General features: G+C 36.8%; 1 protein-coding gene across 2 annotated transcripts in view; it reads left to right on the top strand.

Moving 5' to 3' along the window:
• The window catches only part of LOC136864748 (uncharacterized), a 114,368-nt gene that overhangs the window by 19,817 nt on the left and 73,211 nt on the right, over positions 1 to 21,340 (top strand). For both annotated transcript variants that reach the window (XM_067142115.2, XM_068226113.1), the window contains exon 2: positions 14,481 to 14,688. In XM_067142115.2, the coding sequence (XP_066998216.2) occupies positions 14,481 to 14,688 (208 nt within the window). The remainder of the gene's footprint in view (positions 1 to 14,480; positions 14,689 to 21,340) is intronic.

Below are 21,340 nucleotides of genomic sequence, written 5' to 3'. Positions count from 1 at the left end.
TGTTTTAATATCATCTTAGTAATTTTTCGTTTTCCTTCTAGATTTAATATCGCACAACATGACCGGACGGCAGTTTATTCCTCCTCAATAGTCTGGCTGGCAATGAATCATTTTGATCTACATTTGTGAATTTGTAATATTTTAAAAGTTTTTATATTAAGTTTTGCTGAATCAACTGACATTATTTTTGCATGAGAATAATTTTAAGGACAGACGAAACTTTTAATTACATCGCCATTTTACATAGAACTGTTAACTTCATCACATTACATCTGGTGAGTTCTTCATCTGATGATGATTCAACATGTACTTTTTCATTTATAAATACCATAGGCTATATCATATGAGTGTGAATTTTATCCATGTTTTGTTACTTTTAATATATTAATTTTAAGTTAATTCTAGACAGCTGAAGATGGCCTAATGCAGCCAGAATATGTCCTGTAATTTTAATAAGATGCTTTCACAACTTTGAATTATATATAAAATAAGAGTTTTGTCTGTACCTTGCTCAGAATTTTAAAAAAAAATGGTATTTCTGTATCGGTCGTGTCCACAGTAACAAGGAAATGCAATTTTTTTATTTTTCTGTAATGTCTGTCTGTCTATATATGTACGTGCATCATGAGAAAACGGCTGAAGAGAATTTAATGAAAATCGGTATGTAAAGTCGGGGAATGAACCACTACGATCTAGCCTATAAATCATTTTATTCTCGCTGAGTGGAATGGTAGTTTAGAGAAAGGCTTAAAATGTAATGTAATCTGGCCGGGCTGAGTGGCTCAGACGGTTAAGGCGCTGGCCTTCTAACCCCAACTTGGCAGGTTCGATCCTGGCTCAGTCCGGTGGTATTTGAAGGTGCTCAAATACGACAGCCTCGTGTCGGTAGATTTACTGGCACGTAAAAGAACTCCTGTGGGACTAAATTCCGGCACCTCGGCGTCTCCGAAGACCTTAAAAAGTAGTTAGTGGGACGTAAAACAAATAACATTATTATTATTATTAAAATGTAATCTATATAAATGAAATCGTAACGACCGTGTGTCTGTACATTTACTGTTTTCTCAAAATTTTCATTCAGTTATCCGTTTCAGCTGTAATAATGACCATCTGCATATTTTTTAGCTTTGGTGTCTGTTTGTCGAGTTCTTATAACTTGAAAACTACTGGATGTATTTCTACCAAACTTCATATTTAGAAATCCACCTGTCCTTGGGTAGGTTTTAGGGCCAATATTGTTTCTGAATGCCTGAATTGCCTGGGGATTTATATGAAAGAGTGATTTTGCACTCCCACAAAATATACACTACTAAACTTAACGAAAATCTACCTACCTTAATGGAAATCAATTTCTAAACTTTTTTTCTCATGTGCATCATTTCTATAGAGGATTAATAAGGGAGATATCATTAATGGATGGTTTTTCAGTTCAAGTCCTACCGGACTTAAAAATGGGTACGTGTAAAGCGTATCTCTTATAACTTGAACACTACTGAAGATATATCAACCAAACTTTATATTTAGCATCCACCTGTCCAAAGGTAGGTTTTAAGGTCCATACCATTTCAAATTCCCAGAATGGTCTGGGGGTTTAATAGGGAACCAAAACAGGGATTTCACTCTCCCACAATATATACAAGACCAATCTGATTGGAAATCAATCAGCCTTGATGGAAGTCCATTTCTAAAACTTTTTTCTCATGTGCATTTTTTCCATAGGAGGATTAATAAGGGAGATATCATGAACGGTCGGTTTTGCAGGCTAAGTCCAGCGGATCTAGCCCAAAAGGTGTTGTATGTGGAGCGGATCCCTTATCTATATAAATAAAATCGTAATGACCGTGTGTCTGTACATAGACTATTTTAGTGAAATTTTCGTATAGTTATCCGTTTCAGGTGTAATAATTACCATCTGCATATTTGTTATCTTTATAGTTTCCTGAAAGTCCTCATTTTTACCCCCTCCCCCAAAGCAAGATTGTGGTACAATATGCCAGACGAGCTAGAATATTGAAATTTGGCAAAATTATATGTCTTATTATGTAATAGATGGAAAGCTTCCAAGACATTTAAATATTTCACTTTTTACCCCTGAAAAATATCAGAATATTGAGGCAATTTTAATGTTGGTGCATACCATCGTTTCGCGGTATTTCGTGACTAAATGATAAGTCGTATCACAAACGTATGGCACAATCTCTCTTCAAATTGGAGTGATCTACAACTTTGGTCCTATGACTTTTTGTCGTATCTCTATCCCTTATATGTTAAATTTGTCTCTATTTCTCAATTGTAAGTAAATTTTGCACTTTTTACATGCATAATTAATACTTTGTATCACTTATAGGAAAGATAGGATCATCAAATTCTACATGATCATTGGCCCACACAGTAGCCATATGTGAGCCAAATGCTACGTTTGTAGTTGTCGCATAATTATCCGAAAAATAATGCTTTATGAGACAATCTTATCCAAATTTCACCCTATTCACTGTTTCTAACTCAATCTGACCCATGAATAGACGAGATATGAGAAAATATCATAGGACCAGCCATTTAGACCCCTAAATACGGTGTCTTATCGTACAATTCGTCTGTCGATATGACGTACCGTTTAGCAGCAGTTAATGAAGGTTTGCAATATTGTAAACATGCAGATACTTCGTAAGTCGATCTATATATATATATATATATATATTCATTGAAGTCGATTTGTAGCAATGTAGAAAGGGTGTGCCTGCCATTATCTATATATATAAAATAACTTGTACTGACTGACTGATTCATCATCGCCGAGCCAAAACTACTGGACGTAAAGAAATGAAATTTTGGGGATACATTCATATTAACATGTAGGTGCTCGATAAGAGAGGATTTTTTAATATTGCATCGCTAAGGGGGTAAAAAGAGGGGTGAATTTTTAAAATGAGGATATCTATATCTCAAAAACTTAAAAGTTTACAGATGTAAAAATTGGTATTTGGAATCTCCTTTAAAAATAAAGTAACGCGTATTTTTTTTTGTTTTCAGAAAGTCTCATTAAGGGGAGTGAAAAAAGGGGGAAAAGTGCTTGAACACCTTTTATGAAGAGACTTATACCTCAAAAACTGAAGATGTTACAGACATGAAATTTGGAATCTCCTTTGAAAATAAAGAAACACGTATTTTTGCGTTTTTGGATAATCCGATGAATAGTGGGTGAACAGGAGTGACAAACAGGGTCAATTTTAAAAATACTATATCTGCAAATTATCTCAGACATGTAACATATTACAGATTTAAAAACTGGTATTTGCAATTTCCTGTAAAAGTAAAGAAACATTAATATTTTTACGGAAAATCCAGTTAAAGGGAAATGAAAAAGGGGGGTGAATTTTTAAAATTAGAGTATCTGCAGTATATCTCAAAAACATAACATGTTGCAGACGTGAACATTGGTATTTGGAATCTACTTTAAAAATGAACTGAAATGTTAGTTGAATTCTTTGTATAAGGATACATATATCTCAAACACTAAAGATGTTACCGACATGAAAATTAGTATTTGGAATCTCTTTTAAAAATAAAGGAACATGTATTTTTTTTCGTTTTCCAAAAATCCCATTAAGGGGAGTGAAGAAGGGAGAAAAATGGTTGAACACTTTTTATGAGGTGACATATATCTCAAAAACCTGTTGTAATTAGAATACATCTGAACGTAGTTTAAAATTATTGTAGTGTATTGTAGTATCTGTACTTAGTCTGAACGTAGTTTAAAATTATTGTAGTGTATTATAGCATCTTATTAGAAAGTAGTGTGTTGATTCTATTACTGTGAAATATTTGTATAGTATAGTACCGTTTCTGTGGTATCTGTAGTAACTCTCTTACTAAAATTCTGTTGTTGTAATTAGGGTAGACTTAACTGCAGTTAAGAATTGTGTAATTCTTGTGTATTATTCTGTTTCCAGTAATTAACAGCAATTTTCATTGTGTTAGCGTGTTGTAGGAATAAAAATAGTACAATTAAGTAGTATTGTAGTGTAGTAGTAGCCTATATTAAATACCTTACTGTCGTATGTTCTTTGTGAACTAACCTAGACAATATTTCTCTCCTTTCATTTTTATTTTGCACAGAATAAGTTATCTTATTTTTCCTTTTCTTTTCATTATTTAGTAAAAAATGTCTAAGTAGTGCGAGTGTAGGAACTGTGGGTGTGGCCAGGCATTAAGGAGTATGAGGGAGGAGTTGGAGAGCTTGAGGGAGATAATTGGGATACTCTCAGAGGACAGGAAGGAAAGTAGGCCTCCAAACAATGTACAGGATACAGTAGGTGAAATAGAGGGATTGGAAGGAAAAGGGGGAATTGTGGTCTAATGTTATAAGGGGAAGGAGATTGCAGGCTAAGGGCTCCATTCAAGATCAAAATTCAGGACAGGTGTCAGTGAGAAATCGGTATGAGTCACTGCAGGTAGAACAACCGAGGGAAGATGAGGAACAGGGAACTGTTGCCGAGAAGTTTGGAAGTAGGAGAAAGGGAAGAGGTAGGAAAGGGAAATGTGGAGTAGTGGATAGGAAAAGACAGGTGGAACAGGGTCATGGGATGGAGAAAAGGGAGGAGGAAGTAGCTTCTGCAGCTGTCAGGAGAGATAGGACTGACCGTAGGGGAGGGGATCAAATGAGGTGGGTAGGGTTGAGGCTCTGGTCATGGGGGATTCTATCGTTAGACATGTCGGGGAAGTGTGTGGAGGAAAGGGTACCAGGGTAGAGTGTTATCCAGGAATTGGGTTAAGCAGATGTTGAAGAAAGTAGAAGAGAAGGAGGAGGGAAAGGAGAAGGTAGTAGTGTTTCACGTTGGTACTAACAACGTAAGACAAGCAGCTATAAGTACCAACATAGTTGGCGATGTGTGGGATCTGGTAAATGCAGCACGGATAAAGTTGAAGGAAGCGGAGATTGTTATCAGTGGAGTACTGTGTAGGAAGGATACTGACTAGAATGTGATTGGGGATTTAAATGAGACTGTGAAGTGGGTATGTGGGAAACTGGGAGTGAAATTTCTAGATCCTAATGGGTGGGTAGGAGATAGGGATCTGCGCTCAGATGGCCTTTCACTTGAACCGCAGTGGTACATATAAGTTAGGAAATTTGTTTAGAAGGGTTATAGAGATGTACATTCAGGGAAACAGGGTGCGCTAGGCAGCGGTGTTAAGGGAACAGGGAACTGGAAATCAAGTAGGGATGACATAAAACTGTTAGTGCTCAACTGTAGAAGTATTGTAAAGAAAGGAATAGAATTAAGTAATTTAAAAGATATATACTTACCAGATATTGTAATAGGAGTTGAATCATGGCTGAGAAATGATATAATGGATGCAAAAATTTTCTCACGGAACTGGAGGGTGTTTCGTAGAGATAGGATAGGAAAGGTAGGAGGGGGAGTATTCATTCTGGTGAAAGAAGAATTTGTAAGCTACGAAAAAGTTAAAGATGACAAGCACGAAATTCTAGGGGTAAGGCTCATTTCTAAAGATAATAGGCAACTAGATGTCTTTGGAGTGTACAGACCAGGAAAGGGTAGCGCAGATGCTGATTCAGAATTATTTGATAAGATAATCAGCTATGTGGAAAACGATAAGGAAAGGAACGTGATCGTAGCGGGTGATCTCAATTTACCAAATGTCAATTGGGAAGGTAATGTGAACGACAGGAAGCATGACCAACAAATGGCAAATAATTTAATATGGGAAGGGCACCTGATTCAGAAAGTGATGGAACCAACTAGAGGGAACAATATTCTGGATGTGGTGCTGGTAAAACCAGATGAGCTCTATAGAGAAACCAAAGTAATAGATGGTATTAGTGATCACGAAGCTGTTTTTGTGGTAATTAAAAATAAATGTGAAAGAAAGGAAGATATTAAAATTAGGGCTGTTAGGCAGTACCATATGGCTGATAAAACAGGCATGAGGGAGTTTTTAATAAGCAACTCTGATCAGTGGAAAACGGTAAATAAAAATGTAGACTCTGGGATGGGTTTAAAGCAATTGTTGAGAAATGTGAAAATAGGTTTGTACCTTTAAAGGTAGTAAGGAATGGTAAAGATCCACTATTATAACAGGGGAGTAAAGAGACTAAGAAGGAGGTGCAGGTTGGAAAGAAATAGTTAAAAATGGCCGTAGAAGTAAGGAGAAATTGAAGGAACTTACTAGGAAATTGAATCTAGCAAAGAAGTCAGCTAAGGATAACATGATGGCAAGCATAATTGGTGGCCACACTAATTTTAGTGATAAATGGAAGAGTATGTATAGGTACTTTAAGGCAGAAACAGGTTCCAAGAAGGACATTCCAGGAATAATTAATGAACAAGGGGAGTGTGTATGCGAGGATCTTCAAAAGGCAGAAGTATTCAGTCAGCAGTATGTAAAGATTGTTGGTTACAAGGATAATGTCCAGATAGAGGAGGTGACTAATACTAAAAAAGTACTAAAATTTACCTATGACAGCAATGACATTTACAGTAAGATACAGAAGTTGAAAACTAGAAAAGCAGATGGAATTGATAAGGTTTCGGGGGATATACTAAAGACAATGGGTTGGGATATAGTACCATATCTGAAGTACTTGTTTGATTTTTGTTTGCACGAAGGAAGTTTACCAAATGAATGGAGAGTTGCTGTAGTAGCCCCTGTATATAAAGGCAAGGGTGATAGGCATAAAGCTGAAAATTACAGGCCATTCAGTTTGACATGCATTGTATGTAAGCTTTGGGAAAGCATTCTTTCTGATTATATAAGACATGTTTGCAAAATTAATAAATGGTTTGACAGAAGGCAGTTTAGGTTTAGGAAAGGTTATTCCACTGAAGCCCAACTTGTAGGATTCCAGTAAGATATAGCAGATATCCTGGATTCAGGAGGTCAATTGGGCTGTATTGCGATTGACTTATCTAAGGCATTTGATAGGGTAGATCATGGGAGACTACTGGCAAAAATGAGTGCAATTGGACTTGACAAAAGAGTGACTGAATGGGTGGCTCTGTTTCTAGAAAATATAACTCAGACAATTAGAGTAGGTGAAGCTTTATCTGTCCCTGTAAAAATGAAGAGGGGAATTCCTCAAGGCAGTATTATTGGACCTTTTATGTTTTCTTATATATATCAATGATATGTGCAAAGAAGTGGATCAGAGATAAGGCTTTTCGCAGATGATATTATTCTGTACAGAGTAATAAATGAGTTACAAGATTATGTGCAACTGCAAAATGACCTCGATAAGGTTGTGAGATGGACAGTAGGCAATGGTATGATGATAAATGGGGATAAAAGTCAGGTTGTGAGTTTCACAAATAGGAAAAGTCCTCTCAGTTTTAATTACTGCATTGATGGGGTGAAAGTTCCCTTTGGGGATCATTGTAAATACCTAGGTATAAATATAAGATCTTCATTGGGGAAATCACATAAATATGATTGTAAATAAAGGGTATAGATCTCTGCACATGGTTATGAGAGTATTTAGGGGTTGTAGTAAGGATGTAAAGGAGAGAGCATATTTGTCTCTGGTGAGACCTCAACTTGAGTATGGTTCCAGTGTACGGGACCCTTACCAGGATTACTTGATTCAGGAACTGGAAAAAATCCAAAGAAAAGCAGCTCGATTTGATCTGGGCGATTTCCGACAAAAGAGTAGCGGTAAAAAAATGTTGCAAAGTTTGGGCTGGGAAGACTTGGGAGAAAGGAGACGAGCTGCTCGACTAAGTGGTATGTTCGGAGCTGTCAGTGGAGGGATGGCGTGGGAGGACATCAGTAGACGAATAAGTTTGGATGGTGTCTTTAAAAGTAGGAAAGATCACAATATGAAGATAAAGTTGGAATTCAAGAGGACAAATTGGGGCAAATATTCTTTTATAGGAAGGGGAGTTAGGGATTGGAATAACTTACCAAGGGAGATGTTCAATAAATTTCCTATTTCTTTGCAATCATTTAAGAAAAGGCTAGGAAAACAACAGATAGGGAATCTGCCACCTGGGCGACTGCCCTAAAAGCAGATCAGTAGTGGTTGAATTGATTTCGAAGGGTGGTGGAAACACCTGTTATACTTAAATTCAAATGTTAGCTTTTCAAGGTAATTTTGTTGACTTAATGCTAAAACTGGAAAAATTGCATTACCAATTTTTGAGAAAAATCTAGAATTACATTTTATGAATATTATACTAATTACTGGTTGCTCTGGTTTAAAATGGACCCTGGAGAAGTTCATCACTCACCTTCACGGTGTTAGTGAAGCCACTCCCAGGGAGGAATTGCTTTCTTCACCTGCAGAGCTGGAACTGGAACCAAAGGAGATAATCATTTCTTCCACACAGTCTTCCAAAACTTTTTTCTTTTTCGCACTGCTTCTACATCAATTCCCTAGTGTGGCTCACCACAGATACCCAGTTTTCTGCAGTGGCATTCTCTATACCCTCTGGTCAGTCTGTCTATTTCAGTGATGGTGAACCTCTAGTTTTCAGCTACATAACACTTCACTTGTGCCCAAATATTTTCAATGGGGTTAAAATGGGCATTGTAAGGAGGCAGCCTGATCACCTAATAGCCATTCCTTTCTGCTATCTCATCGATGATACAAACTGGCTTTGGTTTGTAAATTGTTACAAGTTCCATTGGCGCCGACTTTGTAATACCAGGTTCAGTGGTAATGTCTCTGTTCTGAGAAAAGACATTTCTTTCTATCCAAGCAAGCATGTCAGCTTTTCTTGTGTGGATTGTTGGGCTTCTCTCCACTATTACAGAATGGTATGGAGCATTATCCATAACAATGGTGGATTTGGGGAGGGGAATGTTCTTAAGGAGGGAACTTTCAAACCATGCCGTGAAGGAAGCAGCATTCATTTTCTCGTGGTAATCCAGAACATGAGGAAACAATTTGGAACAAAGCCTCGGGCAGTGCCAGTACCTCTCTTTCCTAACGGTAAGTTGCGTTGTACCTTGCAGAGTTCTGTCTGCCATCCCTTGGTTAAGATGTGGCCAGCGTTTACAAATGTTTCTTCAAGCGACACAATACTTTCATGACAGCCCTCAAGTAGCGACACCACCAAGCCATGATATCGTGTCTCTCCATTAGCACAGTTTGGTTGGATGAGTATTTTTCAAAGTGTAATCCTATCTCGTGAAGGGTTCAGAGGGATCATGCACTACCATAAAACACTTTACCTTTTCTAAGATTCCTATGTAGTTTTTGTAGTGTTGTGTGTTCTTTTGTCTTGAAATAGGCATATACATGCCATCGAATTGCTCCTTCCTGGAAACCATCCATACTGGTTACTCGTTTGGCATTGTGCCGATTTTTGCCCGGTGTTGATAACCTGTCGTGTGATGGTCCAGATACATTCACTCCTCTCTTTCCCGTTCACCTTGTTCCCAAGGCTCCTTTTCTTTCTTTCTTTTTTCTTTTTCTTTTCCTGTTCTAATTTTTCTAATTTTGGTAGCTTGAGATATCTTTAACACTGCTGCTGTTCTTTCTGCAACTTTGTTAATATCTGTCAGTGGGCCTCCATTGTCTCTTTCACCCTCAAAGTATTCCCTTAAGGCAGACACCATATTGCGAGCTTGACCAGGAGTAACTAAGACATGCATCCCCATTATGCTTGGCTTTTTTTTTTTCTCCTCCAAGGTGAATGAATTCTTGGTCGCCCTCGTAGTCTAGCGGCGCTCTGAACGGGTTGCAACATTTTGTAGTTCCATAAATGACAAGGTGTTAAAAAAAATGCTATACTACACAATACTGAAATGTACACTACACTAAAATGCCAGCTTTGATAATGATACACTTATTAGCATGAACACAATAGCACCATAATTATTCAGCTGATTTAAAAAAAACACACTATATAGGCAATGATATCACTCAAAGCAGACACTGTTATATAGCCCAGCCACATGTGCTATGATATACTAATTGGCAACGTGGAACTAGAACCGACTGCCTCTCAGAGCTTTAAGGCAGACGAGATAGGAAAAGGGAGAGCGCGTGTTTAGCTGGGATTGGCTTAAACAGAAGGCATGTATTGGTTGCCATAGTAACTGTCACATCTTACTACCACGCTGTGAGCTGTCGGAACACGCACGTTGTTTTAATAGCACTATAAAAAAATTATGTCAGTAGAAAGTGCAGGGCAGATAAGGAAAAATGGCTAAAAGAGAAGTGCAAGGATGTTCAAAGGTTGTATGGTTGTAGGAAAGGTAGATGATGCATATAGGAAAATCAAGGTCTGGGAAACTGAAAACTAGGTGTATGAATATTAAGAGCTCAGATGGAAAACCACATTTAGAGAAAGAAGGCAAGACAGAAAAATGGCAGGAAAATATTCAACATTTGTGTCAAAAGAAAGAAGTAGATGATACAATGCTGGAATAAGAAGAGGCTGATGAAATGGGAGACCCAATTTTGAGAACTGAATTCAACACAGCTTTGAGTGACCTAAAGAGGAAGAAGGCACCTGGTGTTGATAACATACCCTCGGAATTACAGACTGCCTTAGGAAAAACTGGCATGTTGAGGTTATTCCACTTAACTTGGTATGGAAATTTTAAAAAGAATGTTGTTAATTAATACTTAATTTCCATGATTGCATTGTATTTAAAATTAACTTTATATTAGACATTAACAATGGTAGAACACAGGACATTAATAAAACATATAAGATCATACTAATTTATTTATTTATTTATTTATTTATTGTGGCTGCTTTCATGTGGTGAAGTTAGGGCACCTGTCCCTCTCTTACACTCAACCACAATACAACAAATAACATTGAGGCTGCCTATTACTAATTATAATTATACTATTTCCTAATTAAGCTTAAGTTACACACTCATGCAACATGCAGCTTATTAGCACATTAATTCAGTCATCTTTTCTCTCACACACACTTGCGCACACACACTTACAATTTACACACTTATCAACTACCCTTATGTTCCATTATATAAAATTAACAGAGCCATTTTTAATTTTTCAATTACCAATCACACGCACATATACACACTTCAATCGGTAACTTTCAACAGGAAGTCTCGTCAAGTTATTTTAAATTTGAGGAAATAGTCAATGCCCCTGACACTTACTGGCAGGGAATTCTAAAGCCTCAAACCAGTTACAATAAAAGAATTATTATACACAGAAGAGTGGTGAAGAGGAATAGCTAGAGTGGAGCCCGAGCGTGTGTTACGGTTATGGAAGGAAGAGAGGAAGTGAACTTTAGATGAAATATACTGGCGGGAGTTACTATGCAGAAATATACTGGCGGGAGTTACTATGCAGAAGTTTGTGTATTAAGACAAGTATATGATATTCACGTCTCTTATCAGGTTTTAACCAGTTCAGTGCTTGATAGTAAGGATTAATATGCACATCATACCTTAGGTTAAAAATGAATGTAAGGTAACAATTCATACTACGCTGCAGTTTCCTAGTTTGTTCTTTAGTAGCATCTACCAAGATTACATCACAGTAGTCAAGGATAGGAAGAATTAGGGTCTGTGTTTGTCTTTGCTGCATATTTAGTTGTATAATGTCTTTATTTAATTTCGGTGGTTGTAGAGTAGCAAACACCTTCTGACCTACATTTTTAATATGTTCTGTCCAATTTAGAGTTTGTCATAGTCGCCCCCAAGATTTCTCACCGTTTTACTGAACGGGATTGTGCTATTATTTATTTGTAGAGGAGGAGTGATCGAATCGTTGATCTTGTTTTAATTTAAATCTAAGAATTTCATTTTTGTCCATATTGAACTGAGAATGGAAGATAGGAAACTTAAAAGGGTCCATCTTTTCAATACAAATAAATGTTATAGTTTATTTACAACATATATTTACACTTGGAACTAGTTTCGACGCTGTTTGGCGTCATCTTCAGCCAAAATGTGGGAAATAGGCTAGCATGTAGACATTTATATTACACAAGGTGTTACATCAGTATGATTAAATGAGAGAACATGAAGACGCAAAGTACAATGTCAGTTTCAAAGTGGTCATGAAGGGTGAATCAAAATTGTATAAACATGAGATAACATAATCACTTAAACAATAAACATATAAACATATAACTGTAACAAAACCATGCGGAAGTACGAGATGATTGGCATTGGAGATTCAAATTATTTCAGACACTCTTCCATTGAATGTTGCCTGCCGCGAGTGTAGTACAAAACATAGGTTATATTTCAGTAAACACAATCTTCTCAAAAATGCACATAACATTATAAAATATTTGGGTTGAGATGAAATTTGGCAGTTAGGGATTGAAATCACTTATTCAATAAGCGTCAATTCAAAAAACAGCTGTGAAGGGTTAGACAAGAACTGCACAAGCGTGAGTTTGGACTCGATAAATGCAAACCCTTCACAGCTGTTTTTTGAATTGACGCTTATTGAATAAGTGATTTCAATCCCTAACTGCCAAATTTCATCTCAACCCAAATATTTTATAATGTTATGTGCATTTTTGAGAAGATTGTGTTTACTGAAATATAACCTATGTTTTGTACTACACTCGCGGCAGGCAACATTCAATGGAAGAGTGTCTGAAATAATTTGAATCTCCAATGCCAATCATCTCGTACCTCCGCATGGTTTTGTTACAGTTATATGTTTATATGTTTATTGTTTAAGTGATTATGTTATCTCATGTTTATACAATTTTGATTCACCCTTCATGACCACTTTGAAACTGACATTGTACTTTGCGTCTTCATGTTCTCTCATTTAATCATACTGATGTAACACCTTGTGTAATATAAATGTCTACATGCTAGCCTATTTCCCACATTTTGGCTGAAGATGACGCCAAACAGCGTCGAAACTAGTTCCAAGTGTAAATATATGTTGTAAATAAACTATAACATTTATTTGTATTGAAAAGGTGGACCCTTTTAAGTTTCCTGTCTTCCATTTGTTGATCTTGTGTAGGAGCTTCTGGTAACCAACAATGATAGCTTGTGATTTTGATGGATTTATGAGAAGTATGTTTTGCGAGAGCCTATTCACTGAGTTGTTTCATGTCATCATTTATGCATTTTACTGCGTTTGGTAATTCGCTTAAACTGCAATGGTAATATATCTGGAGATCATCGGTGTATAGGTGATAATTATACGTTTTTAGAGAAGATCAAATGTCATTGATATACAATGTAAAAAGCAACGGTCCTAAAATACTACCTTGTGGCGTGTCCACTTTCCTTGTACGCCATTCTGAATTTCTTTTGCGAGTTATCACCTGCTGCCTTCGATCTTTCAAATATGACGTAAAAAACTTCAGTACTAAAGACTCAAACAAGTAGGATTCAGTTTTCTTAATTAGTAGCTGTAAGTCTATTGTAGCAAATGCACCACTCAAATCCAGTAGCATTAGTACTGTAACTTGTCGTTGTTCCATAGCTAGTCTGATGTCTTGTCACTTTAAGGAGAGCCGTGGCAGTGCTGTACCCTTTCTTAAAGCCCGATTGTAATGGGTCAAGGAGATAATAGTTATTTAAATATTTCAGTACTTGATCCTACACCAGTCTTTCCAAAGCCTTAGAAAGTGCTGGAAGAATATAAAATGGGCGATAATCAGAGGTCAGTAGATAATTTAGGTGATGGTAGGGCCTATACCTTTTAACTGAAAGGTGAAGGTAGAAGACTTCTTGCAGATATTATTAGAATACCAACAAAACTCAAGTCAAAAGAAGTAATTTATATGTCATTGTGTAAAGACAATTTTGTATGACATATTCTGAAAGTAAATTGTGCATAAACTGAAACATGAAATTTTATTTGATTAAAATCAGGTGATTTGAGTCATAATCACATTGATTGGAAGGTTGTGACAAAGTTACAATGCTATTCCAAGAGTAAAAACAGTTATGTAATTTTTGTAGCATGTATTGGATTCTCAGTTTTTGATCATTATATTTACTAATTAAATTTGGGTTAAGATATTTGCTGTACTTTCAAGTGGGACATGCAGTGTTTATTGATGTAAAAAAATATATACCTTTTTGTGCATGATGTGTCCTTAAGAAGAAACCTTAAAAATCAGCTGTTGAGAAAATTAGATCTCGTTAGACTCATATATGATATAGATGTTGATTCCAATAGGGAATCTGAAATATTTGTTCCGAATGAGTAAATTTATAATACCAATATTAATGGTCCATTATTGGACATTATAAATTTTCTAGCTAACTCATTCCTGGAATGGTATTATAGATTCATATATACCGGGGATGTTGTGAATTTTTAGGAAAATATTGTTCAATCTATAATGTGTGTGCTATGGTATTAAAATGTTTCAATTACGCATTCATTTCTGTATGGGCTGATGACGTTGTAGTTAAGCCCCTTAAACAACAGTTGCCATCATCATCACCACTTCTATGTACTGTATGATATATATTTTTATTTGTCTTGTCTTAATTGAAATAGGCAAGAAGGATTTCATTATTGAAATTTATTGTAGGCACACTTTGAGGAATCACAGTTTGAAACCCATCGAGCAGATGGAAAGAGGAAATTAAAGCCAAATGCTGTGCCAACACTTTTTGACCTTCCTGCAGAAAAATCTTCAAATCGCCAGTTACTGCAGTCCATTCCTGCCAATATTCCTAACGCAACAGCGCTTACCAGCTCACAGTTAAATACCGTAGTTGATGCTGAGACTGTTCAGGGTATGTAGAAGAAAAATATTTTATCTTTGTGATAACTAGATTGAGCAAAGAAAGGGATAATTTTGGAGAGACATGTATTCATTTTTCTTTAATAGGTACCCTATGTCTTACTTATAAAGTTTTGAGTCTAGTTTCTGTTGCTCATTATATATATGTTTAGTGCAGAAAGATTTTTCAGCTCCAGTGCAAAACGACGACTTTCTTTTCTACAGAGCCTTAAAAATTTATTAGAACTTGACAAGTTGTGAAGTTGTTTTAAAGCTTACCTGAGGGGTATTGTATACAATATTGAATCCATTTGAGTCGTGGAAATATTTGTGCGATGATCATAATTTACTTCTGGAACTTCTGTTGTAGTCACCATTATTGCTGTTTATTTTGTAAACTTGGGTTGTGGTTGGTTTGTAGATTCCTATTTCTGTTCTGATATTTAGGGTTGAAAATTTTATTGAGATTCCTAGTAGTGTTTCAGGTATAATGGCTTCATAAGATCAGGCTGTACAATGTGAAAACTCAAATTATGTATAGAAAGAAAGGAACACATAGTAGGATACACATCAGATTAATATGGGACGAGGGAGCGAAAGAAAGAGGAGACAAGACAATCTTTGCATCGTCATCGTACACTGCTGTCATCAATCCCAGTTCTTCTCAGCCCCCGGTGAACTTCTTGTTTATGCTTCCCAGCTTCATCAGGTGGGTGGGCTTCAGTGCTCTTTTTGGAGTCATTTTGACAGGTCCTCGGTCTTCATAGTCTAAGTGTACGTTAAGGAGAAATACAGGGAAAGAAAAGAGTCAAAGATGAAGATAAATACAGTTAGTAAACGACGAGAAAAATAGGAGAAACACGGAAGGAGAAAATGGCCCATTGGGTCAGTTTTCTTTTAAATGTCTTTTAGTGCCAGGAGTGTCTGCATCCTATGTTCGGCTCTCCACAGTTCTGTCACTGCTTATCTTTGTACATCCCTTGGAGTTGAGCTACGTGATACATGTCGGTATAGGTGTAATTGTATGGGTTTGGAATGGGAAGAAAGCAGTTGTGGCCTTGAGAAATGGCATTTATGTCGAGTTGAAATGGGAAGGCACGGACGGGCTAGAACCATAACTGACCATTCCACAACCCACTGAGCTAACTTGTTTTGTAGTGGGTCAATTGTAGTAATGGAAAGTAATAAAGAAGAGACAGTTCAAATCATGTATACAGGGTGGTGCAAAAGTCACTACACACTTCACTTAAGTTCAACATGATGCATAATGCATGCCTACCAACAAATTGCAGTACACATCACTTCCTTTTATATTCAAACTGTCTCCCTTCTTCATCAATACACCATTGAAGTCTATCTGGATCACTCTGACACACATGCATACACAGCAAAATATTGTTGTCCAGATTGTGGAAGGCTTCCTCAATGTAACCAGTCAGTTCAAGAGTTCGTGGTTTCTTTCCATAGACTTTCTTACCCCAAAAGAAGAAATCCATTCAGGTAATATCGGGGGAATGTGGAGGGAATTCAATTGCAACACGACGTCCAGTCGTCCTTCCTTTGTAAACTTTATCAAGGTACACCCTACAAGCTAATGCACAATGTGCAGGAGCTCTGACATGTTGGAAATAGTTTGTCCATATGCATGTTTTCCTGGTGTCAACTCTTGAAGTAGAGTGAAGTACTTGTCTCCAGTGAGAGTTTGCTCAATAAACTATGGCGCGATTACACCATTTACACTGGTTGATTTAGCGGTTGCTACAAAACAACGTGCTGGTTTTCCATATACCAATACGTACAGTTATGTCAATTTACATGTCCCGGCAACTTTAATGTGTCCTTATAAGACCACAAAATTGTAGTATCCTTTAGATTGACCGATGTGATATGTCTGGGAACTCTGTTGCTAATCATCCTGTGGACTTCTGTGGACTAATCGTAACAGCCAAATGGATAATTGTCATTTCCTGCTATCCTGGGTCACCCACTTCAAGTTGCATCAAAAACAGAACCTTCAGTTTCAAATTTATGAATAACGTTGTAAACAGCCTTACGTGTTGGTGGATTTGACTGAAAATGTTTTGTCCATTCCCTCACTGCAGCACTTCACTGCTTTGGTAAGCAGTCTTCAAATCAAAAATCCTTTCTCTTTAGTTAACATAGTCTTGACAACACAAATAACAGCTAACATCATTGTTACAATGGTTACGATTCATTTGTTAATACTGTGTCATTTCCTGTTTCTTATCAGCCATTCCGTATGTAGTACCAACCTAGATAATATTCCCCGAGTGTGTAGTGACTTTTGCACATGTATTATGTATCATGTTGAGCCTAAGTAAAGTGTGTAGTGATTTTTGTGCCACCCTGTATGAATATGTAATATGACTATGACTAGCCAGTGTGGGAGGAAGGAACAACAGGAAGATTTGAAAACTAGATTTAGGTGCATTGTAGTATCCTAGTTCGTAAACATGGGTGGCAGTATGGAATGGAAGTAGGTATCTTGGATATTCTGTGTTGTGACAGTCCTTGCTTAGGCATTAGGACTACTCAATCCCTAGAGGGTCCTTAAAGCAATGGGCCAGTTACCTGTTTCACAGACATTTACCACATACACTCACACTTATATTTTGTCAATCGTTGGCCGTCTGAGAGTGGCAGATTGTACTACCATTAGGCTGATTTCTTGGAAACATGGCAGATAAAATGAAATTTTAATGTTGCTTTGTTATGTCAGTTGTGTCAGTGCCAGGAAGAAAAAGTAAAATAGGTTGAGTCAATAAACTGAATATGTTAGGAGATAAGGAAGAAGAGGTGTACTGAACAGATATGAAAAGGAAAGGGACATACTGCAGAGGAAGATTGTTCATGAGGACTGAAGTTAGAAAACGTTTCATGTGTTCTTTAGTGATTTTTCCACTTTTGCTTGCCTCCACATGAATGTTTCGTGCACAGGTTGTTGCAAGTTTTTTAAAAAAATATTTGGACCGAAAGTGCCTTGTGTCTCTTGAAAACAGATGTACAACTTGTTTCCTAGTCTGCCTGCCATTGATAAAACCACATCAATTGTGTAGCTGTGGGTAGAGTTATGTACAGACTGCAACACACTACCTGTAGTTTTTTCTCCTCTGTAGGACAGTGTTGATGCTGAAGACTGGAATTGACTCTGGTCACTGTTTCAAACATTACCTTTCTCCACACCCTCCTGTGTTATAAACATGTTCACTTCTTCCACAAACTGTTGTGCCTTCTGACATATAATATTATTGTCTTCTATGTCCTTACGTGTGACAAATGTAGTAATATGCCTGGATGAAATGCCATATTCAGCCTTGAGATGGTCGATAAAGGAAATGGAAGCTTTAAATTGACCAAGCCAACCATTTTTAGCCCCTTCTAGTGCCTACATCTGCAGATGCCAATAGTGAACTGTAGATCCCTACCTCCTTGCAACATCAAATTTCGATATTACATACCCTTTTATAGCTTGTAATTGTGACAGTCTGTTTCCTTTGAAACGAGCACCTGCTGCCCGTTTCCTAGACATGTAATTTAGAATTAATGTGCAATTTGATTTACTTTGATGCACTTATAGCGCTTCATTAGTTTGCTATAGGAATTGAATTAAAAGAAATAAATTTCATTATAATAGATCCGTATTGAACTGTGATTACAATAGAGTTAAAATAATGTATTATTTAGGTCCACATTTTCAATACAAATTGTTCAGAGTTTAAATTACATATATGTTTAGGGACTAGTTTTGACCTAACAGTAGGTCATCATCATCCTGAAGCAAATTAAATACATGAGTATCGAAGAAATTAAACAATGTAAAGACACACAAGGTCTCAAAATTGTACATACCATGTGAGAAACTGAGATAAGATTTGAGAGACGTGCTGCACTATGTTAAAAAATAGTTCTTCTTCTTCTTCTTCTTTTATGACCACATAGGATCACTTTAGTCAGTCCGTCGTTCAGGTCTCTTTGAAGGGATTGTTCGGGCTTTGCGGTCCTCCCAGTACTTCTTCAGACGCTCCGATCTTCGTGCCCTTTCCTCAGTTGAAAATGTGCGTGTTGTTGGTTTGTTTTGTGTAAGGGTAAAGCGGAGGTTTGTATTCTTGAGTTTTGTATTCAATTTTATCTTATTTTTGGTGTCTTCTGTTGTAAGGCCTATTTCCTTCAGATCCTCTCTTACTTCTCTGATCCATTTACATCCTGTTGTGGTATTTTTTGAGACGAGATTGTGTTGTACTAGTTGTTTCAGAAGTCTCAAGTCCTGCATCCTCATGATATGTCCAAAGAATCCCAGTCTCCTCTTACGCATAGTATCTGTGATGGGTTCTAGCTCTTTGTACACGACTTTGTTAGGTATTAACCGCCACTGTCCATCTTTCTGATATTTTTTGTTGATACAGGTTCTTCCAATCCTCCTTTCAATTTTCTGAAGTCTGTCAGTCTTTGATTGTTTATTCAGGTAAAAGAGTGTTTCTGCTGCATATGTAGCTTCCGGTTTTATAACTGTGTTGTAGTGTTTTATTTTTGTATTTATTGATAGACATTTCTTTTTGTAGATATCCCATGTTAATTTTTGTGCTTTAGCTAATCTATTTGTTCTTACTTGGATTGAGATTTTTTCATTTAAGTTATGTGTTATTACTTCTCCAAGATATTTAAACTGAGTTACTATTTTGATTTTATTACCATTTATGGTGACTTCTTTTAGCTGTGTTGGTTTTTGGGGCATAATTTCTGTTTTTTCAAATGATATTTTGAGGCCAATTTTATTTGCAATGTTTTGAAGTTCTGATATCTGGGTTTTTGCTTCTTTTATGTCCACTGCTAGTAATGCTAAATCGTCAGCAAAACCCAGGCAATTTGTTTTGATTTTTCGGCCAATCTTTATTTTGGGGGGACATTTTCTAAACCATTCCCTCATTACCATTTCTAGAGCACAGTTAAATAATAGTGGTGAGAGCCCATCTCCCTGCCGTAGTCCAGTTTTAATTTCAAATGTCTCTGATGTTTCACCCCTAAACTTCACTTTTGACTTGGTATTGGTGAGAGTCAATTTTATCATGTTTATTAATTTGGGGTGTAGTCCAAGGTGTCTTAAAATTTTAAACAGAGATTCTCTATGGATGCAATCATAAGCTTTCTTGAAATCTACAAATGTTATCACCATATCTCTGTTTCTTCTCCTGTTAAAGTCCATTATCAACTTAAGACTCATGATTTGATCAGGACAGCTCCTCCAGGGTCTGAAACCTCCTTGATATTCTCCTAGTTCTTTCTCAAGTTGTAAACTTATCCTATTAAGGATGATTATTGAAAATATTTTGTATTTTATGTCTAGGAGAGAGATTCCCCTGTAGTTATTAGGGTCGGTTTTGTCCCCTTTTTTGTGCAGAGGATGAATGAGGGCTGTTGTCCAGTGTTCTGGTAGTTCTTCTTTAATCCAGATAGAGACAAGTTGTTGATGGAGGGCAACTTTTGCTGAGGTTCCTGCATATTTCCAGATTTCCGCAAAGGTCTGATCTTCTCCTGGCGCTTTGTAGTTTTTTAATTTATTCAGAGCTTGGTAGACTTCCTTTATTGTGGGGGGATTTATGTTTTCTGGTGATGTTTTTATCGGGGTGTTGGTGTCCAAATGAAGGAGTTCTGTAGGTTCCTCACAATTTAAAAGCTTGTTGAAATGTTTAGCCAAAATTTCTGCATTGTCTTTATTGTTATGGGCCAACTTACCATCTTCATCCTTCATCAGTAGGGTCGGGGGTTCATATTTTTGGAGCTGCTTTCTGAAGGTTTTGTAGTAGTCCCTTGATTTAGTTTTACTGAACTGTTCTTCAATTAACTGCAGGGTGTCCTTATGATGTTGTCTTTTTATTCTTCTTAAGACTTGGGTAGTTTCTTTTCTCTGTTTTACTAGCTTTTGATAGGATATTTCTGTCTTTTGGGACTGATGTAATAGCCATGCCTGATGTCTTTTCTCCACTGTTTCATCACATTCACTGTTCCACCATTGGTGTTTTTTACGTGGTTTAATTGGAGCTAGGTCTTCTGCAATTTGTTTAAGGTTGTGTACTAAGTCTTCAAGTTTGTCTGTGATTTTTATTTTTTCAGTTGCTTTCTGGTAATTTTTGTTGTTGATTAGCTGGGTAGGATCTATTTTTCTTTTAGTTTTAAGGGCTTGCTTTTGTTGTCTCCTCTGGGGAGTGAGTTTAATTTTCATTTTAACTACGTAGTGATCTGAACCTGTGTCTATTCCTCGGAGGACTTTGACGTTATAGATCTCTTTGTGGTGGTATTTGTCCATGCAGACGTGGTCCAGTTGCCATTCTCCTTTAGTGTAGTCAGGGTGTTTCCATGTTTTGAGTTTTTGAGGTTTCCTCTTAAAACATGTAGATTTTGAGATTAAATTATGGTTTCTACACAGGTCAACTAGTCTCTCTCCATTTTTATTTGTTTTCTTGTGTGCTGGCCATTTTCCGATGATGTCACGGTATTTTCTTTCTCTGCCTAGTTGAGCGTTGAAGTCGCCTATTAATAATTTTATATGGTGTTTTGGGATGTTATCTATGGTCTGCTCCAATAGGTCCCAAAATTCTCCTGTTTCCTCCTGGTCTTTTGAGGAGTTGTTTTTATCATTAGTGGGAGCA

The sequence above is a fragment of the Anabrus simplex genome, chromosome 1 (assembly GCF_040414725.1).
Source record: "Anabrus simplex isolate iqAnaSimp1 chromosome 1, ASM4041472v1, whole genome shotgun sequence".
NCBI classification, from domain to species: domain Eukaryota; kingdom Metazoa; phylum Arthropoda; class Insecta; order Orthoptera; family Tettigoniidae; genus Anabrus; species Anabrus simplex.
This window is presented reverse-complemented; position numbering and strand designations above follow the sequence as displayed.